The following is a 10,850-nucleotide window of genomic DNA, read 5'->3' as shown; positions in this document are numbered from 1 at the left end:
AAGCTCCCTCACCTCTCTGAAGATGCGGTGCAAGATCGTCCCAAGCTCTGTCGCAAGCGTCACGCCCTCATCGATCATCCTCACCACCCCCAAGCAGTCAGACTGGATCTCCGCTCTCCTGCCGCCGACGCTGCGAACTAGCTCTATGCACTGGAGGACAACATACGCTTCCGCAAGCTGGGGGGAGAACCCCCTAGCCAGGAAAAGCGTCTGCGAGGCGATCATCTCTCCGGAGTGGTCTCGAACTATACAACCGACACCGAAGCCTCCACGGTCGCAAGCGAGTGCCGCGTCGACGTTAATCGAGAGGGTCCCGTCCCTAGGGGGGGTCCATCTCGGGTCGTAGTCACCCTCGTGCTCGTCGGAGTCTCCCCAACCGTAGCCGCTCTGTACTCATCGAGGAAGCTCACCGTCCACTGGACTAGCTGTGGCTGGCTCCAAGCTGATCTCCCGGCCAAGACATTGTTCATGTGGTTCCAAAGTTCTCAAATAATGGTAATGAAAAGCTCATGGAAACAAACCTCAAGGGTCTCCGTCGCTCTGAGGATAGCGTCGAAAACGTCGCCGTCTCTGAAAGGCGGAAGAATGTGGCCGAAGCCCACCTCTTTCCAGACTCTCCTGCTCCACCTGTAACCCCAAAACGCGTGGAAAACAGTCTCTCTCGCCTCCTGACAGACAGGGCAGCTGTCGTCAGAGGTGATCCTCTTCTTGGCTAAGACTGCTCTGGCCGGGATCTGGCCTAAACATACTCGCCAACAGAAGAGTTTCACCTTAGGAGGAACTCTCAATTGCCAGAACTTCTTCCACCACTTCTCCATCACCGTCGGATCTGAAGAGCAGGCGACCGGAGTACTGGCTCTCTCCATCGCGACACGGTAGCCGCTCTTGACGGAGTACTCTCCGTTCTCAGTGAAATGCCAGCGACGCACATCAGGAGTACCCTCACCACCACACGGAATGCTCAGGATCGTCGCAGCGTCCTCCTCCCCGAACATCGCTGTAATAAGATCGACGTCCCAGCTACCGTCGAATCTCATAAGCTCAGCTACCCGCATATCGGGGGGAATCCAAGGGGGATCGATCCAGGTGGCCGATCTGTCCCTCGGAACCCAACTGTCGCCCATGACCAACACAGACTCCCCGTCCCCGATCCGCCATCTCGAACCAGACTGAATGATCTCACGTCCCCAAAGAAGACTGCGCCATATGGAAGAGCTACACGAGCCAGGGAGAGCCGTCATAATATCACCGTCTGAGAAGTAGTTTTGTCTATAGACTCGTCCTACCAGGCTATCCGGTCTCCTGAGAAGCCTCCAGACACTCTTAGCCAGAAGGGCTTGGTTGGACTTCTCCAGATCTCTGAAGCCCATCCCGCCCTCTGACTTGTGTCGCGTGAGGTCCTCCCACTTGCACCAGTGGATCTTCTTCGTCGCCGTTCCACCCCCCACCAGAATCTGGCGATCGCCGAATGGATGTCTCTAATCAAACACTGTGGGATCTTGTGGCATGAGGCCACGTAACTGGGGATCGACTGAAGGACGGATTTAATGAGGACCTCTCTGCCAGCCTACGAGATGGAGAGACCATTCCAACTCTTAATCTTAGCCCAGACACGGTCTCTCACAATCCCATAAAACTCCGCCTTCCTTCGACCAGTGAACGCGGGGAGACCCAGGTATCGCTTATGGCAGTCCGTCTTCCTTACACCAAGGATTTGAGCCAAAACCTCACCCTCCTCATCGCTAACCTCCGTACCGAAACAAACATCGGACATTTGAAAGTTCACCATTTTGCCCGAGGCCTCTGAATAAGTCCGTAAAATATCTGTAACCCTCTCACACTCGTCAGGTATCGCTCGGCAGAAAACCAAGCTATCATCCGCAAAGAGAAGGTGAGACACATGAAGATCCCGGAACCGGACTCCTGAAATCGCTCCAGCATCCTCGCTCGCTCGAAAGAGGCTCGAGAGACCTTCAGAGCAGAAGAGGAATAGGAAATGAGAGAGAGGGTCCCCCTGGCGGAAGCCTCTGAAAGGAGTCACACTGCCTCAGATGGAGCCATTGATGTTGAAAGCAAATCTAACTGAGGTAACGCATCTCATGATAAGGTGCACCCACCGCGTGCTGTATCCCAGTCTCAGCATCATCGACTCCAGGTAGGCCCACTCGACCCTGTCGAAAGCCTTCGCCATGTCAAGCTTGAGAGACGCACACATTCCATTTCCGAAGCGTTTCCGCTTCATCGTATGGAGAGCCTCGAAACCAACCATGACATTATCGAAGATCAGTCTACCTCCAACGAAAGCGCTCTGGGACTCAGAAATAGCATCGTGCATAGTAGTCTTAAGACGATTGACCAAGCACTTGGCCACTATCTTATAGATCACATTGCACAGACTAATCGGTCTGAAATCGTTGACTCGTCTCGGGTCCTCGACTTTGGGGATGAGGGTGACCACAGTATCATTAATGGTGGCCACCTCATCCCCTTAGTTAAGAATCCCAAGGCAGGTCTTCAAGACCGATTCGCCTACTACGTCCTAATATCTCTGGTAGAAAATCGCGGGAAAGCCGTCACTTCCCGGGGCCTTGATCGCATCCATCGAGAAAAGCGTCTTTTTCACCTCCCCTGGCTCAAAAGGGCACTCCAACTCGGCGTTCAATGCCTCCGAGATCCTAGGCTGTACGCCCGCAGAAACTAACTCAATACTCTGCGAAGAAGGCCTCGCTGAAGAGAAGATGTCACCAAAGTAACCAGAGACGATCCTCTCTATCTCCGTGTTGCCACTGTGCCAATCCCCGTGTTCGTCCTCCAGTCCTCTGATAGCGTTCCTCTTCCTCCTAACAGAAGCCTTGCGGTGAAAAAGCTTCGTATTCTTATCCCCGCACCGCATCCAGGACACTCTGCTCCTCTGTCTCCAGTACTGCTCCTCCTTTTGTACTAAGGCGTCAAGTTGTCTCTCCTCCCGTCTGAAGAGCTCCATGCTGAAATCCGGGCCCGATCGTCCCGCAAGCTCAACGATCTTCTTCTGCTTCTCAATCCTGTCTCTGATCTCTCTGTTCCTCTCTCCGCCCCAGTGGGAGAGGCTCTGTCTACACTGACTGATCGCATCAGCTAAGCTCGGACTCTGATCACCACTCAGGCCCGTCCCCCAAGCTCTACGGATCCGCTCGTCACACTCAGGCTCACCTATCCAAGACTCCTCAAAGAAGAAACGCCTCGGTCTCCTGCTCCGCCGGCGATCTCTGGATCCCGCTGTAAGTAGAAGAAGCGGTCTATGATCCGAACTCCAGAACCTCAAGTGTCGAACAGTGGCCGAAGGGAAGAGATCACTCCACTCGTGACTCGCAAGGCATCTGTCTAGACGCTCCTCTATATCTCCTCTGCGCCAGGTGAAAAGGGTCTCCCTTGAAACCTAAGTCGTGGATGTCGCAATCCAAAATCATCTCTCTGAAAGCAGATAACTGGCCGGGACCTCTGTCTCTGCCTCCTCTAATCTCAGAGTTGGAGGCAACTTCGTTCATGTCACCCCCAACTAACCAAGGACCCGTACAAGAGCTCCGGAGGCTACGAAGAAGCTCCCAAGTATGCATCCTCTGGGCGCTCACTGGAACCCCGTAGATCCCCACAAATCTCCATCTCTCACCTAACTCGCTAATCAGATCTCCCTCAATGTGAAATCTCGAAAATGTCCCGAGTAGGAATCTCACAGGCTCTTTCCAAAGTAACATCAAGCCTCAACTCCTACCAAGACAGTCCACCGTCAAACAACCATCGAAACCCAACAACACTCTCACCCTTTCAGTCCCCTCTTGCTGTAGTCTAGTCTCCGAAAGAAAAATAAAATCGGGACTATGGTCTCGAACGTGAGCAAGGAGGGCTGACCTCGTCCCGGGGTTACCCAACCCCTGGACGTTCCACATAACGCCTATCATTGCGTTCGGCGGCCCTCGCTCTCGAGGGACGCCGCTCTCTCATCAGTAATTACTAAGGTCGAATCCAGAGAACTAGAAACTCCCAAAGTACGAGTAACAGAAAAAAGGTCATGTGACAGAAAGAACGTCACTAACCCTTAGTTCTTGAGAATCGGAGAAGAGTCTCTATCCCCTAGGGCTGGTGAAGCTGAAAAAAAAGTCTCTGTGTCCTATATCACACTGTAATAAATGAGTTTGAGAGGGGATAGGTGGATTTACCGAAGAGTCCGTCGAGGCGAGGAGGGGGAAGCTCAAGTTCCTAGGAGGGAGACTCCCTGAGAGGCGCGCCATTTTCTTCAGGTTTCCCGGTCCGCCCCGATCGTTCTCCAAAGGCCCCACGTGATCATCTCCACCCGGACCCGCTAAAATCAAGCTCATCTCTGTCCCCTTATCCAGGGTAGGAAGCTTCCTCTTGCCCAGTTGCCTATCATCCGAGGATGAGCGCACCGTCGCATCCGGGCCGCGTCGGGTTTTGCCCCCCGCTTCGAAAAGGCGCGCCATTCTCTTGACATTGCCAATTCTGAGATGCTCTCCGGACTCCCTCTTCCCCGAACCTGTCTCGCCTCCATCACTCGAGGTGGGCCCCGGCGTAACACCCGTATTAGCAATTAAATCAGCCCCCATCTGGGAGGTAGAGGCTGAATCCAACTTGGGCCCAATTGGCATAAATCCAGGCCCACGGGGAGGAGGGCCTTCCAGAATAGAGGAGGTAATAGGCGTGGCCCCCACTAACTTCCTTTGACCCGGAGACTTGGAGAAAGCCTCACTCTTCACCTCGCGCCTCACGCTCAAAAAGGGCTTATCCTTCACAGCGCATTTTTTATTCTGAAAAGCAACCCCCCCCTGCTTTCTCCAGATCACAAATGGAGGTACTGAATTCCCCAGATCCCGGGAATGTACCAGCTTATCTTTGCCAAATCTGGGGAGACACATCACTTCCCAACGGTCTACTGTGCACAGAAACCGACGCAAGCCCAGTCGCCGGATTTTCCTCCGCCTGGTCCATCCCCTTCGTCGAAGTCGGAGTGGTCGGAGTTTCAGCTCGCGTCGTCGCCTTCGGCTTCGACGACTCCATCGCGGTCTGAGTTTCGGTCGGAGCCGCCTCCTTCGTCAGCAGCATCTCCGTCGAGGTCGGTGATTCAGCCTGGGTCGTCGCCGTTGTCTGCAGTGGCTCCTCCGTGGGAATCGCTTCCCCCGCCTGGTGCATCTTCTCACCAGACCGACGTCGATCTGGGTGGGTTTCTTCGTGGGAGTCGCAGCCTCCAGCCAGCGACGTCGCCGTCATCTGCATCGGCTTCTTCCCGATCTGGGCCACCGTCTCCGGGGGAGCTCTGGTGTTAGAGTGGGTCCTTCTTCGCCGCCGGGGAGTGGGGGCTCCGCTTCCAGCCGTTGGGACCTCAGCCCCATCGGGGGCTGGGTCATTGGCGCTTGAACCGCTATCCCCATCGACGTCCATCTCCACCGTGCCCGGAGCTTTCGGGACCTTCTCCATCGGGGGTTGACGTGTTCCTTGGCCGCCTTATTCGGCGGAGTAGGAGAATGAGCATTCATCGTGGGAGTCGGAGAATTCCCCAGCCCAGCCCATCCCATCACCGACGATCCGCCACACCCCTTAAACGATATTGTGCTTCCGACCGTTCTGTTTGGAGCTTCCCCTCGAAGCCAAGCTCCGAACCTCAAGGTTTCAGACTCACCACTTTCCTCATTCTTTAACTGACAGTCAGAGATGCTATGCCCAAGGTTTCCACAAAAATAGCAAAAGTCTGGGAGTTTTTCAAATCTGAAACCCACCCATGTCTTCTCCGGTCCGATTGTAACGTGGATTCCCTTGGCGAGCGGTTTTCCGATGTCGATCGCCACCCGAGCCCGGATAAACTCCTCCCGGATTCTGTTGTCCTTATCTTTATCAATCCTGATCACACGCCTAATACGTTTTCCCAACAGTTCGCCCATTTTCACCGATCGATTCCTCATCAGAATTCCATGCATTTGGACCCAGAACTCCACGAATCTGAATTCGTCCCCTTCATCGTCTTTCATACTCGGGTCACTTAACACCACCAGAGATTTGTCAAATGTCCAGGGACCTGACTCCCAGACTCGTTTCTTATCCGCCTCGAGCTCGAACTTAAAACAAAAGCCTCCCCCCTCGTAGTCATTAATCTCGAGCTTCCCCTTGGGTCTCCAGATTTCGGCCAAGACAGTTTTGAGAGCATTACGGTTGAAAGATTTTCTTCTCAACAGCTTACCTAGAAGACAACCTGAGAGATCCACCGTAGTGCTTGCACATTCTTCCTCATCAAGAATGAGATTCTGCCCCTCTTCCTCATCACCAATGTCTAGTTCAGACCATTTGTCACATAAACCCTCCATGGAAATCGCTCAAGAAGGGCCACAGTGAGAGAACCTCTGACTCGGGAGAGCGGAGAGAATTGCTAAACTTTTAAATTAGAGCTAATGTTAGTGTTTCAAAATGTTATATATACATAGAGCAAATGCAATCACATATTTCACACGTTGTCATGCTTGCTTCCATTGAACGACAGGGTTTGAACATATGTAGTGTCGTCTGCTATGTGTGAAAACGACAATTATTCTTGTCAACCCCTTGAAATGGAACAAAATGGAAAGAAAAAAAAATGGGTAATTGGACATGCTTGTCCCATTTTCTTAAGCAATAGATATTCATGCCTTATTCCAAGTTTTTTTTTTTCCTTTCAAATCAATGTCTTTTTTAGTATAAAATTATATGTAAATACGTTGGCACCTTTAGGACAAAAACATGATATATAAAAGTCTACCGTCACTAAAGAAGGGACAAATGATGTCATTTTTTTTTCTTGTGAGAATGGAACAAAATGGGGAAAAGATGGAGATTTGGACAGAGTTGTCCTATTTTTTTGAGCTGCAATTTGATATATATGGTTTTAGTTTGTTGTTTGGGCATATACGTAGTCCCTTTATTTACTGCCGTTCAATTTTTTTTTTTTTTTTTTTTTTTTTTTTTTTTTATGTTCAATAGTATATTTTAAAATATAACATTTAATGATGCTTTTAAATACGCATTAAATTATAATTTTGAAGCATTCAGCTTAATTTGCATTAAAAAAATAAATTAACGTAACCTAATTAATGAAAATAAATTATTACCATTAATACATAAAAAAAAGCTCATTACAAAATACCACGTTCATACAATAATGACATATTGATGAGGTAGCTCAGATGAATAAATAAAACTAATTCAAATACACACACACACGCACACAAACCACATTATTCCACACTTTGATCATCAACATATCTCTCACTACTCACCACACTTAAATCACATATTCTTAATTGTTTCAACAAATAGCCTCAAAATCAACCCGATGCTCAAGGATGAGATGGGCTCTTAGGGCTTGAGAAAAATGGATGCTTGAAAAAGGGATGCTTGAAAAATGGATGCTTCTTGAAGACCGGAGTCGGCTCTTCACTAGGCTTCTTAGGGCCGTGATCCTCCGGAGCCGGTTGAGGCTTGGGCTCGGACTTTTTCGGCTTGGGCTTAGGCTTGTTGTCATCATCGCACCCGGGATCGGGATGAGGCTTAGACTCGGACTTAGACTCGGACTTGGGCTTAGGCTTGGGCTTGTCGTCTTCGTGATTGCCACCGGGATTCGGATGAGGCTTTGGCTCGGGATTTGAGGGTTTGTTTTTGTGGAAAAATGAAAAATGGTGTTTTTTGAAGATTGATGAGATCTCTTTGAACGTCTCTTCCTCTTTCACATCCTTTGAGGTTGTAGTCTCTTTTGTAACATTATACATGCAAAAAGAAAAAGAAAAAAAGGAGAGAGATAATGAGTAGTTATAAAAGACCTAGTGACTAAATTTTAGAAAATTGTATGAATATAATAAAAAAAAATTATATGTACCTGTAAAAGTAGCATAAGAGAGGCTGATCATAAGAGAGAACAAAAGTAGTCCCAAAAGTGCTTGGACATGCTTCTCCCACTTTCTTAAGCAATAGGTATCCATGCCTTATTCCAAGTTTTTTTTCTTTCAAATCAATGTCTTTTTTAGTATAAAATTATATGTAAATACGTTGACATCTTTAGGACCAAAAACATGAAAAATATATAAAAGCCTAGCGTCATTAAAGAAGGGACAAATGATGTCACTTTTTTTCTTGTGAGAATGGAACAAAATGGGGAAAGATGGAGATTCAATACTAATACATATCTGTATAATTCTATTATTCTATAGTTTATTATTGTATTATTATTATCATTATTATTATTCACATACATTAAAATAGGCAAGCAGAAGCTGAACCATAGCTTATATAATAAAATTAAGGTAGTTATGAAATATTATAGAACAAATACGTACGGTAATTACAGAAGTTTATATATTTTATTGACATTTAAGAAACAACTATTTCAAAAAAAGGTATACATGAATTTTTTTTCAGAAATTGGCCGGTGGCCCAGACCACCCTCAGAGTGAACGTGGGTCCACTGGACCAATACTTAAACCAGATCCCAAACCTCACAACTCAGTGTTTCCTAAGATCAAGACCCCTTGTTGATCTTCACAACACACAACAATGTCAATCTCTCTCTCTCTCTCTCTCTCTCTCTCTCTCTCTCTCTCTCTCTCTCTCTCTCTCTCTCTTTCTCTCTCTCTCTCTCTCTCTCTAGATCACTTTTCTTCAAAGTACAAGTTTATGATATGAAACACTAAGTAACCCGTGCTGTGTTTATATACTCACACATACACGGTTACAAGAAATACAAGAAATAAGAACTATAGAAGAACGACTCTAACTAACTCCAATTAACACTGACTTAGAGCGACGGCGTTGTCTCTTGACGACGCATGGCTCTCACACTTAATAATGCCATCTTTAGTTCTACGTATTCTTACACCATTCCTGCAGCTGATAATAGAAATAAACAACAAAATGAGTTAATGCCATTCATCAATATAGGAATAACATTATTGGATTAATAAATATGGAAGATTTACCAACACTAGGGTTATATGGATGGATGATATAACAGTAATTTAAATATATATGCAATACTATGATATACACCCTAAAGGTACGCACGGAAAATGAAGTTTAGATTTTTTTTTAAATTTTTTATGATTGGAATCAAATGGGAGGTTAAGCAAAGTCAGACAGAATCATCAACAGAAGCTTGAAAGGCGGAGTAAGTTAAAAATCCATGACGTTAGATTGAAGTAATAGTATTGATGAGAAGATTGCGATATTTATAATACCAACACTTACGACACTATACCTGATGAAAGATACAAGAAAGCCGCGACCAGTAAGAAAAACAATAAGCCCACCAGTAGCGCCAAACGGAAAAGTGGCATCGAACGAGAAACTTCTGCACGTGACATTTTCCTTGAATCAGAGGTAGAACTGGTTCCTCTGCGCGACCATTTTGTTTCATTAAATCGCGGGAGATAAAACTGAGGATGTTCATAATAAGCGTTTGAAGAATTTGGTGTGACTGGTTCTGGAAATCGGCTAGCCCATGCCCAACCAACATTTTCCACTTCTGCCGAGCTCGCGGAATGCTCCGAATCACCGTCCTCGCTGCCAATCAAAGGAAAACAATCATCCAAATCGCTCACTAAAACCAGAAATATCCGAAGCTCTAACGGGTGCCCGCTATTTTCCGCTTTGTCCCATTCTTCCATCATGTCTTGCAGGTCCTCGTCGCAAAACACGGAGACTAGGCGAGGTCTTCCCCGGGAAGCAGATATTTGATGACGTGTTCTTCGTTATTGCACATCGAAGAGGTCTTTTCGGTGAGTTCTCGCCACGACACGTCTTTCCTTATAGGGACAGTTCGGGTCTTGCCTCCAACATATTCGAGCTTCCCGTCGCTAGCCCGAGGTAAGACCTTACCGCCATAGCTGAAACGAACCTTCGTCGTCCTTGTTTCCCGTGACGAGCTGGCTCCGGAAGAATTATAGCCATGGCTAAGCCCTCTGTTGTTGATGCTCTCGAAGCCCGACAATACTCGTGGCACCGGATCCATGGACGTCGAGTAGATAATTCTGTCCCCTCGGGAAGACGAGTTTGCTCTTCCTAATTCTGTACCTCTCTCTCTTGTTGAAATATCAGTCTCAGATTCAATTTCAGACGAATGTGATTCCGTTTTCCTTATTCCCATTATTTGGAAATTAATTGCAGGCTGGTATATACAGGACAGGATTTTTGAGATGTAAGTCAGCGCATATGGAATTTCAGTTCAAGGTCAACCCAAAATTATTCGATCTAAACCAGTGCATAAACTATCATTACTCCTACTATTATCAGATCAATAGCCAGAAAAAATTTCCATAATTTAATGAACACGCATGTGACATGTCCTTCCTTCACTAGAACCCTATTCTAAATGGAGCTACAAGTTCATGCAGCTTAACCAATTTCAACACTGTTTCAAAAAAAAAAAAAAAAAAATCTTTTTCATTTCTAAATGACATTAAATTTCAGACCTTTTTTTCAATCAAATTTGCAACTGCATGGACGAAAATAATCACGAAAATAATCGCAAGCAAATATGATCAGTTCATCACAGCACATAAAATGATAATAAATAAAAAAACGCTAAGAAAAAATTGGAAACCTCTGACCCCAAAAAACAAGCAAATCAATATAAGTTATTTTCAAGTACCTGAAACAAAACGAAATGCTATATTTTCTTGCCCGAAAAAAAAATACTGGATCGTTGATCTGTAGCTAGCAAGAAAGCCAAAAATGAAAGTCAGAACAAAATAAAATGCCGAGAATGATTTATTGATGATGAGTCGTTGACTGATCGGTTAAATTAATGTTTCTTCCTCAGCTTCTTATAAATTGCAAAATTACAT

General features: G+C 46.6%; 1 protein-coding gene across 1 annotated transcript; it reads right to left on the bottom strand.

Moving 5' to 3' along the window:
* Positions 1-7,318: 7,318 nt before the first annotated feature.
* LOC149383035 (uncharacterized) lies at positions 7,319-7,991 on the bottom strand. The gene is made up of 2 exons (XM_089627664.1): positions 7,889-7,991; positions 7,319-7,762 (listed from the first exon to the last, which is right to left on the bottom strand). Exons 1-2 carry the CDS (start codon positions 7,989-7,991, stop codon positions 7,353-7,355), a joined length of 513 nt encoding a protein of 170 aa, XP_089483790.1. The 3' UTR covers positions 7,319-7,352.
* Between the last annotated feature and the right edge of the window lie 2,859 nt (positions 7,992-10,850).

This window comes from Urtica dioica, chromosome 10 (assembly GCF_054948205.1).
Source record: "Urtica dioica subsp. dioica isolate 48M chromosome 10, U.dioica_male_clone48M_v1_H2, whole genome shotgun sequence".
NCBI classification, from domain to species: Eukaryota; Viridiplantae; Streptophyta; class Magnoliopsida; order Rosales; family Urticaceae; genus Urtica; species Urtica dioica.
This window is presented reverse-complemented; position numbering and strand designations above follow the sequence as displayed.

Bases quoted from the DNA above. Each gene is read 5' to 3' on its own strand.
- LOC149383035 (XM_089627664.1), bottom strand. From the start codon at position 7,991: ATGGATACCTATTGCTTAAGAAAGTGGGAGAAGCATGTCCAAGCACTT. The intron at 7,763-7,888 runs GTACATATAATT...ATGTTACAAAAG, and splicing joins CTCTTATGCTACTTTTACAG to AGACTACAACCTCAAAGGAT.